We start from the raw sequence: 21,738 nt of genomic DNA, 5'->3' as shown, positions 1-21,738 counted from the left end.
TTTCGTCTCACTGTGATCTGTGATTATATATATATATATATATATATATATATATATATATATATATATATATCGATAAAGACCATGCGCTAACTTATTATTATTACCGCACCATGGTAATCTAACCAACCCATATTATCATAAAAATATTCCATATATATAGTGTAATTTATATTCATTTTAGACCATTGTCAAAGAATAGTCGGTAACACACCGACTGTTTATTAGTAGAAAATTGTATTTTCTCGAGTGAATCATTAAATAACCTTCACTAGACCCTAGATAGCCAGACTTTCTGGTCCGAAAATTGGCCAAATAAGTTGCGATGAAAATTTTCTAACTGTTGACTACAAGTTATTTGTTTTTCGAAAAATTAGCGATAATCTACTGGCGGAAGATGAAGAAAAGTTAAACAGAAAGTTTTTTGCATAGCAAATTTCCGTCAACTTATTCTCAACAACTTATTGCGTTCAACTTGATATTTATTATAAAGTGGTCCCAGTAAGAGAATACACCTCGGAAATTGCCCCACCACCGAACATTTATGAACTGCGCATGCGCACAAAAAAGTGGGAGAATATTTAACACATAAAACATCCAGAGTGGGAGTAAAAACCGACGACACCCGAGGTGCATTCTCTTGTTGGGATGACAATATACTATAGATTGATAGAAATTACGTGTATTTGGTTTTGATTTTTATCACAATTAGCTGTTATGAATCTTGATGACTATTTAAATTTTTCTTATCGTATTATGTATTTAAAAATTTTAAATTTATGTCCATCACAATTGTAACTAATCTTACTGTACAAAGCTTAGAATCTCGGATGTAATCCGGACTGTTGTTGTGTATAGAAAAATATTTAATAGTACGCGTTATTTTAGAGATTTTATAAAATAATAGTTTTATTTAAACATTAATTTACAATAGTATTTAATTAAAAAAAATATATATAGATATCAATAATATGAAATTAAATTAAAATTAAAATCCATATTTAATATAATAGCCATATTTTAAATTAAATAATCAGTCTAGACAATTGTACTAGCTCTTGAATCGAATTGAAAATAAGTAGTCCGTCTGGATGAATGTACAGGCTGGCTATGTCGCGAAACAGTATGCCATGCCACTGCTATATAGTGCTTCTGCTGCTGCTCATTGTCTCACTTAGATTTATTAACGACATCTGGCTCGAATCGAGAGACTAGTAGAGTAGGAGTCTAGTACCATTTGTCTACTTGAAAATGCTCTATCTACATAGAGATAGAGAGATATACAATGTAAAAGAAATAGAATGAAAAGAATAAAAATAAGAACAAGAACAAGAACAAGAACAAGATGAAGGAGACATTCCTTTTGGCCTTAAACTATTCTATACCTTCAAAAAGGCTCGGAACAGGAAATTAGATTTATTTTTCACAATATCGTCGTCGGGTCTTAGTTTTATTTTTATATTAACTGTACTAATCTTTAAGTTAACTAATATATATTAATTTACTTAATCTAAATACTATTTAACATTAACTAACTTGAAATATTGGTACAACAGCGTAAGTATTGTAGGAAAAGTAATATACATTGATGTAGTTAAATATAATTTACAGAGCATTAGCATGGTGCACAAGCACAAGCTTCATCTATGCTAAAGCGACTATAGTAAAATACAGTAAGTTTCTCAAAATGCCAAGATTAATATGCAATAGGGTATGACAGGGATTTTAGAGAGTACGATTGCGGCTTTGCCGTAGTACCTAAAGTACCTTGCATACATCGACTAATATTCGATACTACTATATCTATGTAGGTTTAGACGTATAGACGATGATGATAATAATAATGATGATAATGATGATGATGATGATGTTTTGAGTTTCTATTATTATAGGTTACCACTAAAAGCTTTTTTACAATTTCAAATAAAATTCATTCTCTGTTTACCTCTGTAACATTATATATCAGTTCTATTTTTTTTTATTTCCTAGCACACTTAGGTTTATTAAATTCTATTGGATAGTATCCAGCATCTCCAGCAACATGAGAATTGTACTAAGAATATAAAAAAGAATATATATGTATGTATATACAATATCCTAATATCGAATACGATTAAATAAAAAATGTATTTTACGCAATGATAAAAAAATTCATAAATATATTAATATTTGTTTATTCAAATTATAATAAGTCAATATTAAAAATTTATGATAATAAATTTTTTTAAATAAAATTTTTCGATTAAGTGATGATATTTATTATAAAATTAAATTATTTCGTTCTTTTTTTTTTCACTTACTTAGATATTTGAATTTAAAAACAAATATTATTTTTTAATCACCCTAATAAATAAATATAAACAATATATATATTAGATTGATTAAAAAAAATCGATTATTTTTTTTTATCAAGGACACACACTCAAAAGTTTCAGTAGGATAAAAGAAGTCGCCAGTTAAAATTTGAGCCCTTAACATTAATATTAAGTACTCTCTGATTGCGATTTTCTATTTTCCATTTAAATAACATGGGAAAAACAAAATTTCAAGTTTGGAATTTTATATTTCCGTAATGACGTATTATACGATATGATTTTTTGATAAATCCATCTGTTGAAAAGTTATTTAAGCTTCAAGTCAAATTTATAGTAAATTTCGAGATCTCTTTACTTTCCCAGCGAAACTATCAGACTTATCACAAAATATCATAGGACCTTTTTTGTAGACAATTTTATTTTCTACAAATTATCTATGATGAAGTTTTTTAAAATTTCACATTGTTTTGTAGTTATTACCATTTTAATGTCAAGATCTTAAAACACATAGTGTTTGGATCGAGTTTAAGATCTTTAAAATAGTCGATATTTTTAAATATACATATACATATATATAGTAAATCGTTAAATGGCAATTTGAAAATTTATTAACTAATGATTGATAATTTGACAGGATACAATAATTTATCAAGCAATAAATTTTGGTTAAGTAATGTGATTTACCACATGAATTTGATTTGATTGGCATGTGGTGAGAGTACAATTAGGATGCATGGGTTCAAATTAAATGAGAGAGCAAAAGACGAATATTAGAACACTCTAGGAATTTTCAATGCTATTGGAATTGATCCGTTTTATTTTTTTTTCTTTTTCTTTTACTACAGTCGTTTATTTCTCCCTTATTCTTTGTTGGACTTAACGATAGAAATTTCATCTAAATCCTTTTGTTTTATCATCTTAAGAAGGATTTTTTATTTTATTTTTCAAAGGATTTATTCCTCTTATCGAGTTAATCCTCGTGGGATGCCAACAAATTTCGATTGTGCCATAAAAAAAAAAAAAACGTTGACTTGATTTTTCTAGTGAATAGTTTATCAAGCTTAACCGAAATATCTTTGTAAATGTAAATATTTTATTTTTATTTTTTAATTCACTTAATTAGTAAAAAAAAAAGGAAAAATAATAATAAAAAATTATACACAGTGTTACAGATAAAATTTGTCATTAAGTCATAATTATTTTATACAAATTTCGAATCTAATGATAATAATAAAAATTTACATTAAATATATAATTTTATTACGAATCGATCATATTTATATTTGTGAGATATATCGCAGTTTTATTATACCAAGTATTGTATCGTTTAAAAATTTTTTGTTTTAACTTCAATAAAAAAAATTTTTTTTTGTTATATCCACTTATTTTCATTTGTCATCATAATAAGTGGAAAGAAAAAAAAAACAAAGAAACCGGATATAGCTAACGGAAATTATTTTTTTTTCTCCCGTCTTTTGTGTTTGGCTTTTATAGCCATTTGCAACTATAAGTCATATTTATGTGGCTATGTAGTTGGCAGTCTCATTTATTTTCCACTAGTAAGATATCGACTTGAATTCAAACCTTTATCATTATACTCTTCGTTTTCTGATAAGCCCTTTCCCTTTATTATATCTTATATTTATATTCAAAAAAAAATTTTTTTTTTCTAGAATAAATTATTGTATTTAATTATTTTATTTTATTTAACTGGTAATAAAAGTAGTTTTTTTATAAAGCTTAATTTTATTTTAATAATTTTTTTAATAAAAAATTTACGGAGTGAACGTGGATTAAATCCGGAGTGAATTCAGAGTGGATGAGGAGCGGATGACTGTGTATTTTATTTAATCCCCTTAGAGTAAAATTCGCTCCGATAGGGCATTTATTTTAATATTAAAACTCCAAATCGGAATGAATGTTGATTTAAATAAAATCCAGTTTACTCCACTGGAAAAACAAACTCTCCATTTACTCCGTATGCGGAGTAATTTTTTCTCAAGCTCTGAAAATCCGAGTGACGGAGTGAATTTGGATTTAAATAAAATCCATGGTAATTCTGAATCGACTCCCGATTTTTCACAGTGTAATAATAATGATAATAAATTCATTATGTTGAAAGTAAACATCATGTTCTATATTTTGTACTTAAAACTAATTGTAACATCGATGTAATTTTTTAGTCTCGATCACAAGGAGCATAGCTCCATGATCTAATAATAAATAAATAAATATTAATAATGTATTAATTTTTAAATAAAAAAATTTATATTTATTAAACTTTTTAGTACTCAAATATAATAGGAACAATAATTAATGAAAATGAACAATATCTTATACATTTTATATAAATTAAATAAAGAGATACTGAAATGATATGTTAATTATTCATATATATGTGATGAAATTTTGTGGTATTCGTATGTGACACGCAATTTCATGCCGAAAATGTTTACAGTAAACGGCAATACCGGTGAACAAAATTGAAACACAATAACAGGTAAACTATATATAATAATATAGGTATGAGTATATATTATTTTGTGATTGACTTATAAAATTGAAATTAAAATACTCTGATTTTAAATATTTTCTAATAAAATTGATAAGTTTAAATTAATCATAATTTAAAAAAATTATTAATAATAATTATTGTTATATTATTATTAGACGAACTAAAAAAGATAAAGGTATTATATAATAGAATATTCTATTTTTAACATTGGGATATTTACTATGTCAACATTGTCATTTTTGTTACGTTAGTATAGGAAAAATAGGCATTTTTTATCCCCGTATATATAACAATTAAAAAAATATAAAAAAATTCTTTAAACTTAACGTAATGATAGTAATAATCATTTATTATGATAGTAGTAAAAAGAAATGTGGAGAGCCGAGTATGATGATGACGATGACGATGACGATGACGATAATGATGATAGGAGTTGGCGGAGGGAGTATGAAGGAAAACGTCGCGTGTATAATCTCCGGCTGGCGATGTTTGAGCCTGAGTAATAAACTATCCAACGTGCGTATCATTATTATCGCTATTATCGTCAGTAGAATAGGAGATAATTTATCGTATAAGCCAGCAACATCTCTCATGTACAACAGCGCGTCACTTGATCTGCATTATATTTAAAGGATATAATGTATCATACTGTCACCGTCAATATTCCGTTACTGACATTTGACGGAAATTATCGTCATTTTGTAAACAACTACTCCTCCCCCCTCCCCCCTCTCTCCTTCTCTTTTTCTTTCGATTTATAGCTTCCTAAAATGCTTCAAGCTACCAAATATTCGCCGCAACTAACTGTTGAAAATATTTACTAAATTGCACTAGAAGAAAACAATTGTAATTTAAATTAATACTGTTGTTGAGATTCGTTAATTAGACAACAGAAATTTTCATTGATATAAATTAGCATCAAGATATACAGTGAATATTAAATAACTGCAGATAAAAAGCTGGTATCCACATAGTAATTTCACCATTATGTGTAGCTAAATCATTTTACTAGTTGATATGTCTGATTAAACGTAGTTATTACTACTGGTCTCAATATAATCATTTAATTGCGCATTAATGCAGGGACAATAATAATGAATATTTTACTTGTGACAAACAGTGAAAAATTTTACGACCAGCTGCTATGTAAGTTAATAAATTTTATTTATAAAATAATTTGGATGAATAAATAGAAAAATACGCAGGTTGAGTGATAATAATTATATTTGAAACGGCTTCAATAACGTATAATACATGTACGTACTTTTCATTGCTTATTAATCTGTTTTATCTATTTATTTATTTTTTTATTTTTTTCATACATTAAGGAGCTTTCTGTGCATATAATTTAATTATTTTTTCACTAAATTTTTAACATATCATAATGAATATCTTGATTAGTGTTTACAATCTTAATACATCATAATTATTAATAAAAATTAATATATTTTTAGTATTCTCGAATAAACATATTAATTTATTATAGTAAAACATAACTAAATTAACAATAATATTGTCATATAGTTTATGGTAAAATAAAAATGGTTCATATATTCTCCTATTAACTTTAAATATTTTTATTTATATGTATATACACTTTTTTTATGTACATATATCACAAAAAACATGTCCCTTAAGATATAACATGCAGTGATTATAATTAATATTAAAAGTAATTATTAATGATGAAAAACAAATTTTACATGAATTTTATGATCTCTTCAATTTTTATTAAAAAATAGCCTTATGGATTTCAGCATGAACTTGTTAATTGATGTTTTTTTTTAATTATTAATAATATGTTTGTTATGAAAATAATTATTAATGAAAAAAACAAAAATATTTGGAAAAAACTGTAGTTATTATCATAAAAATTAACAGGAGAAATACGTTGGCACAAACTGGAAGCAGTCTGACAACTAAAAAACAAATCAACTGTTTTAATAACAACCCGGGAAAAAAAATTATATATAATTAGATTATAATCATATATAATTGTATAAATTTATATATGACTATATAAAATTCGATCAAACCAAAACTCATGTCTAATTTTATATAAAATTTTATAGAATTATATATAAATTTTTTTTCCCAAGAATATATATATATATATATCTATATATATGTACTGAAATCATTAATTGTTTTATGTTTGTTAAATCAAAACTTAAATTTTCTTTTTTCATAAAAAATTATCAGCAAAAAATCATTAATAAATAATTTCTTCATTCATTCGCAAATGGCATAAAAATAATCTTAGCAGCCTATCCAATTTGCCATATAAGTAAATATGTCATAAAAATAAGTAGATACTAATTTTTGGGAAAGTATATTGAGTTTTGTGTAAAACGAAAAAATGCATTACACGTCCCAAGAAATCACTCGAGCAGTGCATCATAAAATAAAATATAGGCAATTTATAAGTAGATATATAGAATAACTTTTTTGTTATGTGTAAATTAAGATAGTGTTCAAATTTTAAACGTATTTCAACTTTGGTTTATTCGACTCGTTTCTTCATGTTCGCTCAAATTTTTTGTTAATTTTTTTCTTTTTTTTTTTTTATTCATTTTTTTTCTAAACTTTTAAAAATAAAAAAATTTGAATAATTATATAATTTAATAATGTTTATTCAGTCTAGTTAGATTATTAATATTTTGGTTTATATGTATATTGGTAAAATTTATGGTATTGTTACAATGATAATGTTTACCTATGAATATGGGCAGTTATGTAGACATATTATTATTTACAGTTAAAATTTACAACTACATTAACATTTTATTTAAAACATGATTTTCTACTACCCTGTGGGCGCTACCGGTATTTAATCCGGTTAATAAGTATTTATATATATGCAATTACATTCAATGTTACACATATTTACATTAATCAAGAGACGTGGGATGAATATAATATTTATTCTTAAGCATAATAGTTATTATTGTTTATTGATAATTTAAATGTATACTTGTTAATGTGTGAAATTTTGAATTTTTAAATTATTTGTATACAACAACTCATTAAAAATTTATATTTTTGAGATTTAAATATTTCAACGTAAAATTAATAAAATTACCATTTTTTTTTTATTATGTCTATTGGAAAAAAAAAAAATAAATATATATTGACGTTGAAATTTTGTGCTCGAATTAATTAAAAAATTCCCACATTTCTTGGACGGAGAACGATGCATTTATATTTTTATTTATAAATCATACATTTTCTTTCAGACTTTAAGTCTTATCATCCTACACATGGATAACATAGATAACTAGCTGGATTCTTTAAATGTTTAATAAAAAACTTTTATTAATTTCATTTAGAAAATAAATTTTAACCCATTATATTTAACAATAATTAAGGTAATTGTTTTTATTTATTTATTTATTATTCTTTTCTTTTTTTTTTTTAATGGTTAAAGTATCTCAGAGAAATTATTGCAAAAAACAGACAATTAAAAAAATTTACAGTAACAAAGTATTAAATAGTTATTGATTGTAACAAAGAAAAAATAAATAAAATTGTTATTTTTACTATTCGCATATATCAGTGAGGCATTTGACTAGGTTAATAATTGAGCGCATCAAAAATAATTGAATAGTATTTAAATATTTAAATTTATAAGAATTACTTGCGAGATGAAAGCTAATTTATAATTACATATAAACTTGATTTTTTTTTTATTGCAAATACATACGTGCTTATTTTATTTCTATAAATTATTTTGTTAATATTTAAGTTATTTAAATATTTAATTGTTTTTAAACGTACACTGACGCATCGAGATTAATTAGTTATCAAATTATTGTTCCCTCAATATACTCAACGCGTAAAAAATTATATATTTTCCTTTTGTTTTATTATACATGTTTCATCATGTAACAACCATAATAATAATAATGATAATAATAATAAAAGTTAACTTGAGTCTGAAGATAGATCTTAAGAAATACACAATAGCATAACAAAATGTTTGTCTACAAATATGTAGGGGAGGGTGGGGCAGAGCGGCCCCCCTAAGCCAATTATTATTTTTTGTGGCTTTCAACCATAAGATCACTTTACTTTTGTCCTATTTCGAACGAATTTATGGACATTTTGCCGAAATTCTGAAAAATTTTTTTTTCTTTTTGTGGGGCAGAGCGGCCCCCCTTCAAAAAGTGATAAAAAAAATTTTTTTTTTCGTTTTTTTTTTTTTAAATTGTTTTCATCATTAAGAATGTATTTCTTTCTCTTGACAACTATTTTTGGTTTTATATTACTCGAAAAAAATTTTTTAAAGCGTAAAATATCGTTCACTCTCGATTACCTTAATTACTAATTGTTATTTAATAAAAAAAAAAATCAATTCTATAATTTTACTTTATTTCAAAAATTTATCAACTAAAAAAAAAATTTAATTTTTATAAATTTTTAGTGACCAAATTTACCTCTTACATAAAGAAACGGCCGAAAAATATGAAAAAATAATTTTTTCGAAAGTTTCGGCTGGTCCATTTTGCCCCAGGTGTTATGCGTAGGGCTAGAAATGTGGAATTCAAATAATTTTTTTTTAATTTGACGATAAAAATATGAAAAAATCACTTTTTCAAAATTTTGGGCTTGTCCATTTTGCCCCAAATGTCATGCGTAAGGGTAAAAATGCGCAAACACATCGGATTTATAGTAATTAGTCAAAAAAAAAAAAATTTTTTTTTTGGTCAAAATTTTAGGGGGGCCGCTCTGCCCCATGGGGGCCGTTATGCCCCACCCTCCCCTATACATCTATTCATACTTGTGGACAAGTCTCTAGACTATTCATTGACATTACACGGCGTTATATTAGAGCAACTCTTCGTTGTCGTCTTGTGTTCCGTACATTTGTGGTTTTCTCTCTTGCTGTTGTTGCTTTTGCTGATGCTGCTGTGACGGTTGTTTTCGAGTCTGTAAAAGCGCAATACTGGCAGCTTTGTAGTTAATAGGCCCATAAGATCTATAGTCAACGTCCGCATAATCCAAATCCGAAAATTCAGGTTTAAAAGGCTGAAAAAAATGTCAACATTATATTTATAACGTTTTAAATTATTCTTTAAATTCATTTTATAAAAATTTATAAATAAAAAAATCTAATCTTAACGATAGAAAGCTTTAAAATTAAGGTTTTTTATTTAAATATATTTTCTGTCTCATCTCTATGTTGATTGTAATTTAAATAATAATTTGCAAATTACTAATAACAATTAATACAAAAAATAATATTTATACACAATTACAGCTGATAATGTAATTTTTAATCCAATATATTAAAGATATTGTAGAGTGTCTCGGAAGTCTGAAATAACGCTATATTTATTATCATCACAGTTTCGAGTAAAACATTGTATTGTCAAATGTCAAAAAATATATTGTTGAATGAATGAATCTTATTAATGTAATTAAATTTAAAATATTAGTGGTGGTACAGTATTTATGATGTCTATATTATATAATCACATAAATAACTGTGCTTGTATACATTAAAATACATTTAATATTATATATAAACTATAATTTAGTATTTAATATTTAACTTAAATTTAAAATGCTATTAGGTTATTTTAATTGACTGTTGTTCACGGAGAGACTTTTCTTTTTTTATTATCCGTCGGCACTTTCGACCCTTTTTAATATCCACATTAAAAAATAACCATTAGTATGTATTGAATAAAAGTGTAACTAATCGTTTTTTTCGTATTTATAAGTGTCAAATTGGAAAAATAAAAAAAATCTAAGAGCGCGGGGGGGGGGGGGGGGGCGAGGGCAGATTAATCGCCACATTAAAAGTAAATAAATAAATATTAGAAAAAAAAAAAAAACCAAGAGTAGTTTGGCTTATATTATATATGTATATATTTTGACCTGAATAGCATAAAGGTGGTCATCGAAAAATTTAGTACCTGCAGCGTCCGGTTGCTGCTGTTGAAATTGGGATGTTGCGTGGATGCTACAATATAGATACTCTCCAACCGGAAACATTCTCTAGTAAATATACGTATCGCTCTTCGCTTGCCGGGTGTCCTATGAACAACAAACATTGGTGCAATATACAATTGTCGAGCTGTGAACTGTTTCACCCGATTAATAATAATTGCTCAATGGTCTCTAAAGTTTGCAGCGGATGTGAAACCTATATATCATTGGATTATATAACCGATTTCCAGTTATTTTAGGTGATCCTTTTCTATTATAAAATTCTCTTGTTCTACTACCATTAAGCAATCGAAATTTATACTATATGTAAAATTATATACATATATACAGACTTATATTTTTATCGTAAAACAATAACCGAGATTTTGTATGCTATAGTGTGGATTAGCAATAGAGGCAATAGATAATATTGAAAGCAGAAAACTTTGATCAATATACTTGTTCCTCACATATAACTTTTTACTATATCTGAATCAATATAATATGAATAGGAATCTCCGGTTTGGAATAAATATATAAATATTATATGGATTTATCATTGATGCTGCCAAAGTCAAACGAAATAATTTACGAATAAATAAACGAAAAAGCTAATATAATTAAACTAAAATAATATAAATTAGGTTCACAATATCTGCATGAATGTAACAGATCGTTTAAACAATGTATAAATAAATAAATTTTTCTATTGGTGTAGCTACAGTTATAGCTTTAAAAGTTTTATTGTTGTTAGTGCTACTGCTGCTATTGCTTCTATAAGTATTTACTATATAAATAAAAATAACAATGTTTATTGATGATCATACCTTTAAACGTCAATCTCTTGACCAACATCACGAAAGTTATTATCGATTTGAGGATATTGATTGACTGTTGTAGGTAAAGTCGTTACTTCAGAAGGTAGTGTTGTTATTGTTGTTGTTGTTGTTGTTGTTGTTGTTGTTGTTGTTGTATTGATAGTAGAAGTACTGTTAGTAGTAGTAATAGTAGTGGTAGTAGTAGTATTAACAGTAGTAGTAGTTGTTGTTAATTGTTGTAAAAAATTTTCTGGATATGTTTTTTTACTATCCTTAATATTTTTATCAGAATAATAATCTGATAGATTATTGCGTATAATCTTTTGATTTAGCTGTGAATGATAATCTGTTGAATCAACAGTAACAGTATTGTTGTCTTCATAATAGTGTGGATATGATATTTTATAGCTTTCAGGAATACCTAGTTCCTGAATACGACCAAAACTTGTTTCACATGATGCTGATAAATTTGATGACGCGATTTCATTAGATGATAATAGTCTATTATTACAACTACTGCGTCCATCTGATGAACGTCTATATTTTGTTTTACGATCATTACGCTCGTGTTTACTGGTACGATATTTTTTTCGTTCACTACGTCGTTGCCCTGTTGACGATTGTCGATGACTTGGTGCTTGATGATAATTATATGTTAGATCAAGATCAAGTCGTTGACTACGTAACAATGATAGAGACATTGTCTCACTCATATTACCATTAATATGACCACTGTCACTTGCATTACCATCATTTTTATTACGATTACCATAATGACGTGCTGATACTATTGTTCCTTCTGTTGCTGTTGTTATTGATGATGATATTGTTGTTGTTGTTGTTATTGTTGTTGTATTATTAATTATTAAATTATTAGTATTATTAGTTTGAACTAGTGATGCTAGCAGAGGACTAATTGCTGAAGAATGATACAGATTGCGTGTTAATGGTAATGTTAGTTGATTATTGAAACTGATGCTGTTACTGCAGTTGCTACTGCTTGGGTGATAATTGTATTGTTGCATTTCTTGTTGTTTTTGCAGTTGATACTTTTGATAATGATCTTTATAATCATACTCGTTCATATGCTGCAACAAGCATTGTTAATAATTTCATTTAGTCGGGTTTATTTTTTATTTAATGATTCATGATTATAATTATTATTTAATAAAACACACAAATATTTTTTTAACATTTTTTTTTTTTTTTTCGTAATTTAATTTTAATTTTGACAAATATCGATAACTGAATTTGCTTAAAATTTATTGTAAAATTAAAAAAAATATATTTTTCAATCAATACAGTTTAATTAATTTTTTTTTTAAGCATTTTCCAGTATTTTATTATTCTTATATTAATTATATCAGCATCTATTTGCTAATTGTTTAAGTAATCAATCGAGTCAAGTGTAAGTTTTATAAAAGATTCAAAAATATAATAATCATTAAAATGATAAATTGCAGCTTAGGAGATGTTTAAAAAAAAAAAAATAAAAAAATACATTTTTTAAAAATATGCATAATATTAAAATGTGATGATAAAATGCAGTCATGTGAAAGCATTGACCAAAGCTAGATTAATAATAAAACTTACTTGACAAACGACGAACATACACAAGAGCAGCGGTGATATAGATGCCTAGACCCAGTTTAGCAAGGAAATTACGACGTCCGATTAAAATTTAGTACATTTGTTTAATTTCTCTCTCTCTCTCTCTCACTCTTTAGTTGTTTTTTTTTTGTTTTTCTTTTATTTAATTTTCTCATTTTCCTTTTTTCATATAATATCTTTTTCCCTTGATATGCGCCATTTTCTTGGCTTGAGTGACGATGTTTTATTTAGTTTTACTCTCGCCAAGTAAATATTTTGAATAAAAATTAACCACAATTGTGTGCTCTTAAAAATTACAATGTTCTCAGTTGAATAATTTTCCAAACATCATTACGTTTGTGTTATTCATTTACCCTTGTAATGTATATATATATACATATATATGTATTTGAGTGCGTTATATTTGCAACGATAATTGGGTTGTGTAATAAAGTCATAGCTGACGTAACTGTCCTAAAGGGAGCATATTCCCGAAGGGAATTTGCGTTTACTAATTAATGTTGTTGTGTAAACAAACATATTAGAATGTTTGTAGATGATACAACTGAGGCATATGGGAATTTTCGTTGAGATGGCCATCATTATTTAAGTCAATAAATAATTATTATTAATATTTAATATGTAATTATAATTATGTACAAGTATACTAAATAATTTACCCTTCATGTATTCAGATACGCGGATGAATAGCGAGTACACTAAGTATCAGGTTGTAATAATTAACTAGATAACATTTAAGCTGAATGGTATTTAATTTTGATTCAAATACTAGATATTGTTTCAGTAATTTAGTTGACATGTAACTGATGCTTCTTCGTGCTGGATTGCGTGACTACTGTATTGTATTTAATGTCATCTTGAAATGTCTCGTGTATGTATAATTTAATATGTATACTTCTCACTCACAGTTCTTATTCTTAACTATATATTCTATTAAAGCTATTATAAAATCGTAATATTGTTATAGACAAAAACAATTAAAAATGTTTCACTTTTTTTAAATAAATTATAAAATTATATATCACTTAAAATTTTCCTAAATTCCATGAATAATTAATCAAACGACAAACCTTTGAATCCGTTGGAAATATAGGTCGAGGAACGTTTTGATAAATATGTTGTGATATGTCAGTCTTTCGTCGTCTTGGAGTAGGTACTGGTGGAACTTTATTATTATTATTATTATTATTGATAACTGACTGATAAATTGTCAATGGTGATTCACTAGATTTTAAATGTGAGTATGAACAAGAGGAGAGAGAGGATCTTTTGAATAATGTATAATCTTTATCAGGTGTTGTTATAATATCTGCTGGGATAGTTGTAGCTGGTGTAGTTGTTTGTTCAATAGTGCTAGTATTGCTGATGCTGCTACAGCTTCTACTGCTGCTTTCAATACTTTCGCTTTTATGTGGACATGCTTTGATAATAGGTATAGCATATAGTTGATAATTACGCCGTTGCTGTAGCTGTTGTTGTTTTGGATTTTGTTGGTCGATATTATTATTATCGTGTTTGCGGCACAATCTTAACGAATAAAATTGCTGTGAATGATTTAGTTGCTTACGTCGTCTTGGTTTAAATGTATTGTACTTAAGCTCTGGGGAGTTATTTCTTGGCATATTATGAGAACTGTAGTGAGGTCCCAGATGACTTGGAGTTGATTCGTAACCAGAACTACCACCACAAAGACTGGTCGCTCGACTCAATGGACGTGAACTGCTGGTACAAGTTGTTGATGACGATGATGTTAGCCATGCACCATGCAAAGCCGAAACTTGAGCAAATTTAGGGGAAGCCACAGACTAAAACACAAGGCATTGCGTCCAAAGACGCCAGCCACTACTATTGTAGTTGTTATATACATATTATAAATATTATTATAACTTACCTGATTATCTTTGTTGATTTTTTTTTTTTTTTTTTTTTGTATATAAATAAGTAGTCCAGAGATTTCTTAAATAATATATACTTTTATCATAATAAATAATATAATTTTTTTTTTAAATTTAATCTAATATTTAAATAACTATATATAAAAAAAATTGCGTTCGGAATAATTTAAGTTTTATATTATATATAAATTAAAAAACTAAAATAGCATAATTCAAATCCCTTTTCAGCATAAGTACGAAAATTGAATTAAGTAATGTAAGGAATTGATGGAAATTACTGGAAACCCTGGATTTAACTCGATTATCGATCGAGCTGACGGTAAGTTAGACACTCGACTTCCGAATCGAGTAGACTATCTACGTGACACGCGAGTCCGGACATCCGTGACTACGACGGCACATCGTCTTATGTAAATTAATGTAACGCCGTATGATTAAACCCAATGTGATGCATATTAATGTCATTTGTTACGTTAATAGTCGCTCCGGCATCTTATAATTTCTTTTATATATATACCAGCAGATTAAGAGATGTATATTCATTTTATAATTATTGTTATTATTATTATTAATAAATATATAATAATTATATATAATAATGCTGAAAAACCATATTACGTTTTATGTTTATGTGTGCATGGTATAATACAAGGAGTAGTGTTGATATTCTCACGAGTCTGAGCAGGATTTTTTAAAAGATAATATATATATATATATATATATATCAGCGAGCTTTCTACTGTATACCATATAATACTCAGTAGACCACATTTCGATCTAATGCTGAGTATGTGAGAGTGAAAATGTATGGGATTGAAACAAAGTTGAGGAAAAGAGTCATAGATATTAGTACGATCCGCCTTTTCACTTTTTCAAAAGCTCTCACCAGATAATATAATACTAATACTACAACAACTAGAAACCCTTTACTTTTAACCCCGCGAGTTTTTACCATTGTTTATACCATCACAATACGGTTTAAAAAATTATTTAGCTCTTGATGATATATTTATTACCTATATGTGTTATTCTATAATAATAATAAATAATATTTTGTGAAAAAAATTATTTTGCTTCTCATCTAACCCTTATTTTATTCTCAGTCCTTATAAAATGCAATCATTTTACGGTGACTTTGCTAATGATACTTAGACTAACAGTCGGACATATACATATATATATATTTATATATGTGTATATATTAGACTGGGCCAAAAAAATCGACTATTTTTTTTTTTTAACGATACTGTGGAAATATTATTTGGAATGACAAAAAAAAAATTATTGTGAAAATTTGAGCCCTTAATTTTGATATTAAGAGGTGTATCATTGCAATTTTCGATTTTTTTTAAATGAGCGGGTTTTTGTCTCATAACTCTCAATCCATCGAGATAAACGAAATCGACTCGGATACATTTTTTGAAGGAAATTTGATGTTCTACAAAAAAAGTCTGATTGAAATTTTTCGTCAGATGAACCGTTTCCTTATAATCATGCTTTGAACGTTGGTATGATTTTAAAATTTGATTGTTCAACTTTGGAATTTTGTAATTCATGTAAAAATAAGTTTCCGGAAAAAGACAATGAATATTCTTGAAGGAAATTGAATGCTCTACAAAAAAAGTCTCTTAACAATTTTCGCTAAATTCACTCCTTCAAAAGTTATTCAAGGTTGAAGTTATTTAAAACGACTTCAATAATCTTGAATAACTTTTGAAGGAGTGAATTTAGCGAAAATTGTTAAGAGACTTTTTTTGTAGAGCATTCAATTTCCTTCAAGAAAATTCATTGTCTTTTTCCGGAAACTTATTTTTACATGAATTACAAAATTCCAAAGTTGAACAATCAAATTTTAAAATCATACCAACGTTCAAAGCATGACTATAAGGAAACGGTTCATCTGACGAAAAATTTCAATCAGATTTTTTTTGTAGAGCATCAAATTTCCTTAAAAAAATGTATCCGAGTCGATTTTGTTTATCTCGATGGATTGAGAGTTATGAGACAAAAACCCGCTCATTTAAAAAAAATCGAAAATTGCAATGATACACCTCTTAATATCAAAATTAAGGGCTCAAATTTTCACAATAATTTTTTTTTGTCATCCCAAATAATATTTTCACAGTATCGTTAAAAAAAAAAAATAGTCGATTTTTTTGGCCCAGTCTAGTATATATACACTCGTACAATATTATTCAAACATTTGGGGCTCATTTATCATGCTTCGCCGAATCCACTTGTTACTGGTGCGCTCAAGAACTCTCGTTATCTCACGCAGGGATAACTCTGCTACGTATATTACTACGATATGCTACTTTAAAAATCATGCAACCAAGTATTTCACCAAGAGGTATACTATACATATACAAAATTTTCCCATTATTATTTTTTTTTTATTTTTATTAAGTCTGGCTTGACTTATTATATCATAAATTATGTATAATAATAATAATACTAATAATAATAATAATAAAAACATTGAATTGCCGGAGCGCTTGATTTTATTTTTTTTTAAATTAGGGCATTTATTTATATTATATTATTTGAATAGTTGGTGAGAATTTCAATATGTTTAATTAGTTCATGCTGGCATTTCATATATTTAAGTGTGCTGTATATATATTTATATAAACTTATTTTTTATGAAATAAATTTATGATAAGATATGTAAAAAATGGCAAGTTTATTTACCTTATTGGGTGGTGTTTGGATTCCATGAAACGGAAGATTTTCATAAAACGTTTTTGCGTCGGACTCTGGTTGCAAGGCTTCGGAAACGCTGTCAATGTGATTATTGTTCTTTCCTTGATGACCGGGATCTGAAATTATAAGTTAAATTTTTACAATATAATGAATATAACAAATTCTCTTAAATATTTACAATTTTATTTTTTTTCATATGTATATATCATTTATAACTTTTTCCGCGCTATAATTTATTTTATTTTTCCTTTGTATATACAAAGAAAAAAATAAATAAATAAAATTACTCTGAAAATTTTATACTATATCCATATATGGGTATGAATACAGTAAAATATTTTTTCTTGTGTTAAAAGGTTTGTTCTATTAATTAGGACGAGTTTATATGTATATTTTTAGTTGTATGCAGAATAAAATAGTTTGATATATATTATGGATATCATAATTAGAAATATTAATATCCTCGAAATATCAAATTAGATATTCATGTATGTATTGATGATAATCTTAAGTATATATCAAAAAATATATCCCTGTGATAACATTACGATTAAAATTGTAACAGCTATCAAATTATTATTAGTCCCAAGAATTATTAAACAAATAGATATAATAACAAAATATCAAAAGAAATCATTAAATTTATAAAACAGAATGGGAAACAACAAGTTGTTATTATTCGTAATATTGTGTCGTTGAGTCATAAATTGCATTGTATAATTATATAATTTTACATTATATTAATAAATTTATAATATTTAAAAAAAGAAAAAAAACGGTAAGGAGGCGGAAAAATATGAGTGAAATAGAAAATTTGAATTTAATGATTGTGATAAAATAAGGATGGGACCATAAAATATAAGAGTAGAAATGAAGAATTGCAAGAAAATAAATATGATAAATTATAGTAAAATAAGTGTATTACTATTAGATGAATCGAAGGAACGTGCTAGCATGCACTCCAATATAATAATATCGGCGTGGTAAATATATACAAAAAGATATTTTATGTGTATATACATACCTGCTCCAGGCTTTTTGCGCTTACGAGATACATTGGGGTTTGCGTTGATGTTAACATTACCATCACCGCAATCACTGCCACCGGCGGAGGCGTCGCAATTTGATGCAGGAAGCGATGGGGTGTTGTGCGACATCCGTTGTCGAGGTACTATTCTTTTATAAGTCACAGCTGAAGGAAATATACATACAACATCGAGCAATCTCTCAAAGACACATAAAGCTTGTTAGATAGTAATAAATACACCGCAATGTAGCCATGCATATACAATAATAATAATAATAATAATAATAATAATAATAATAATAATAGTAGATATAAAAAATAAATAATAAAAAGCTGGTTCAAGGATGCCACGACGCCGTAGGCTTTTTCATGCTTTTATATTCACACACTTAAGTATATTCGCCTTTTGACTTTTATCTTCTACTGTCTTTATCTCTTTATTTATTTTTTTTCTCCTGCTCTTCCTCATTTTATTTCTCACCACATCTTTTTATTTTTTTTCAATTTTCTTTGGTTTTTGTTCTTTACTTAGCCGACGGCAATTGCGCTTGAATTGCGACAATCTTGTGGCTCTTGAGTTTGAGAGATGTGTAATATTTAAACACAGGACGAGTTGACGTTGTGCCAACCTTGACTCTTATAAATGATGATTGATTTTTTTTTTTCCTTTTAAAACAAATTTTTATATCCATGGATTGTACTTGACACTGAACTAGTGATACTAATTATTTTTTTTTTTTCCAATTATTCAAAATTTTATTTTTAAGTATCTTGAGGCATTACCTTATTTTATTTTTTATTTTTTAAATCGATTTTTTTAGTAATTGTCTATAAATCAAACTGAATTTAAGGATATTGAATTTAAAAAATGAATTGTAAATCATAAATAAATAGGCTATATACTTTTCTAGAAATCAATTAGTGAACATACACTGGGAATCAGCTATAAGTATATTATTGGTTGAATTAGTGATATACTTATAGCTAGAGAAATAGTGACTATCCACTGATTCGCAGTGAATTTCACTAATTCATTTTTAGAGTAGATCATAAATTTCAAAAATATATTATCAATTTGTTAAAATGTATTGATAAAATTATAATTAATTATTTTTTTATATATATAGTTAAACTGATAATGATAAAGATGATAAATATGTTATAAAATTAATAAAGGGACTTACCTGTTTTCTCCCTTGAGATACCGGGAAATGAATCAGGCTCCTTTAGTTGTGAACTGAATATTGCTCTTAATCTATTAGCTCGTGCAATCATGCCTTCATCATGAACAATACTATGTATGGGAATACCCATTTGATTAATTGACGTAGTTTTTCCACGTCTAAACGGTCTAACCGGTCGTCTAGTGACTATTGTATCATTTCCTCGTATACAATGTTGATTGACTTTATAGTTTGTCATTTTTGTCGTCATCGTCGTCATCGTTGTCGTCGTCGTCGTCGTCATAGTCGTTATAGTCGACATTGTTATTGTTGTTGCTGCAACTGCTGCTGCTGTTGTTGTTGTTGTTGTTGTTGTTGCTATTGCTAATGGTGAGGTTGAGTGCATTTGTTGGTTTGAACTCGCGTGCACTACTGGATCTAATCCGGAGCTCAGGCTATGCGTGCGATTAATGTGCACTAAAACTCCTGGTTTTAAAGGCCATCGTGGAACTGGGTTCGAATGAAGGGATGGGCATTGTCCGTGTGAACGTATCGACTCCGTTGGGCTTGGCGGACCACCATCCGGACTGATAATTACCAACATGGAATTTATTTTATTTTTTAGTTTTATTATTTTATTTATTGTTTTTTTTTTTTTTTTAATTATATAATAAATATCTTTTTTCAATTGTTTCTTTTTTTTTCTATTGAATTAAATACGTATTCTGTAAGTTGATTTTCGTTCAAAAAGTAATTTCCTCATCTATACTTATAAACTTGTTTAAAGTTTTTATAATTATTACATCTCGTGTTTGTAAACACGCAACGTATAAACACATGCACTAATGTTCTTTAGATTGTTATATACAAGGGTAAGAATAAATGTAATTGTTAATTTTAATCAATAATTTTCAACTTAATAAATGATCATAAAAGTAAATTGAAAAAATTAAATTAAAACAATAAAATTGAGCATTTTATAAATATCAATTAAATATGAAAATAATACAGTTTATTAATTAATTTATAAAATGAAATGTAAATGTCAGTCAATTCAATAGTAAAAAAAATTATGAAATGAATGTATTTACCAATAAAAGAGTTGAGTCGAGGATATATATACATTTATTGCAAAAGAAAAAAAAATATATATATAAATTCAACGACACTAGTAATTTTCAATGAAAGGTGTTTCATTTCACAATGAATATTTTCTAATAATAAAAGTTTTTGATAGTATAAAATTATAGTATAGAATAAGATTAATATAGTGTATCGATAGAATAAAAAATACACGTATAAAAATATTGTATACATTGCTATGTATGAGTAAGTGCAGGTAAAGAATCCACGGGTAAAACACTCAAGTGAGGATTACTTTGTATACAATACAAATACATGTAAAAAAGAAAAAAAAAATAGAAAAGTATCAGCGAAATAATTATTAATTTTTTATTTTAATTTATTCGCATAATATTTAAATTGTTCAACTACCGGAAATTTTTCATGAGCGCATATGTAAAGAAATGTGAATTATTAAAATGCACTCATGATTAGCGACTATTAGATCTCTTTAAATACGAATGGTTAATAATAGTTTTATACAAACGTTAGGATCATGATTATATCAATAATTAATTAATTTAACTGTAATTGCGATACTGGTGATGAAATTTTATCGAAATTATTTTGTTGTAAATCTTAATTTGTCATTACAAGGGGCGGCAATATTAATTTTATTTATATAACAACAATAA

At 26.8% G+C, this 21,738-nt stretch overlaps 1 protein-coding gene across 9 annotated transcripts in view; it reads right to left on the bottom strand.

Moving 5' to 3' along the window:
• Nucleotides 1–6,036: 6,036 nt before the first annotated feature.
• Nucleotides 6,037–21,738, bottom strand: part of LOC130663964 (hemicentin-2) — a 55,104-nt gene continuing 39,402 nt past the window's right edge. For 4 of the 9 annotated variants that reach the window (XR_008989269.1, XR_008989271.1, XR_008989270.1 and 1 more), the window contains 6 exons: nucleotides 20,003–20,568; nucleotides 18,816–18,983; nucleotides 17,780–17,907; nucleotides 11,592–12,670; nucleotides 10,752–10,872; nucleotides 9,842–9,858 (listed from right to left, as the gene is read on the bottom strand). Coding sequence is in view for 2 of the 9 variants with exons in the window: in XM_057463558.1 (XP_057319541.1) it covers nucleotides 11,594–12,670; nucleotides 17,780–17,907; nucleotides 18,816–18,983; nucleotides 20,003–20,568 (1,939 nt within the window). In the remaining 7 variants the exon portion in view is untranslated. Of the gene's footprint in view, nucleotides 9,859–10,751; nucleotides 10,873–11,591; nucleotides 12,671–13,175; nucleotides 14,999–17,779; nucleotides 17,908–18,815; nucleotides 18,984–20,002; nucleotides 20,569–21,738 lie in introns of all 9 variants that reach the window. The other 5 variants (XR_008989275.1, XM_057463558.1, XR_008989273.1 and 2 more) reach the window with 5 other exon arrangements.

The sequence above is a fragment of the Microplitis mediator genome, chromosome 2 (assembly GCF_029852145.1).
Source record: "Microplitis mediator isolate UGA2020A chromosome 2, iyMicMedi2.1, whole genome shotgun sequence".
Taxonomy (NCBI): Eukaryota; Metazoa; Arthropoda; class Insecta; order Hymenoptera; family Braconidae; genus Microplitis; species Microplitis mediator.
This window is presented reverse-complemented; position numbering and strand designations above follow the sequence as displayed.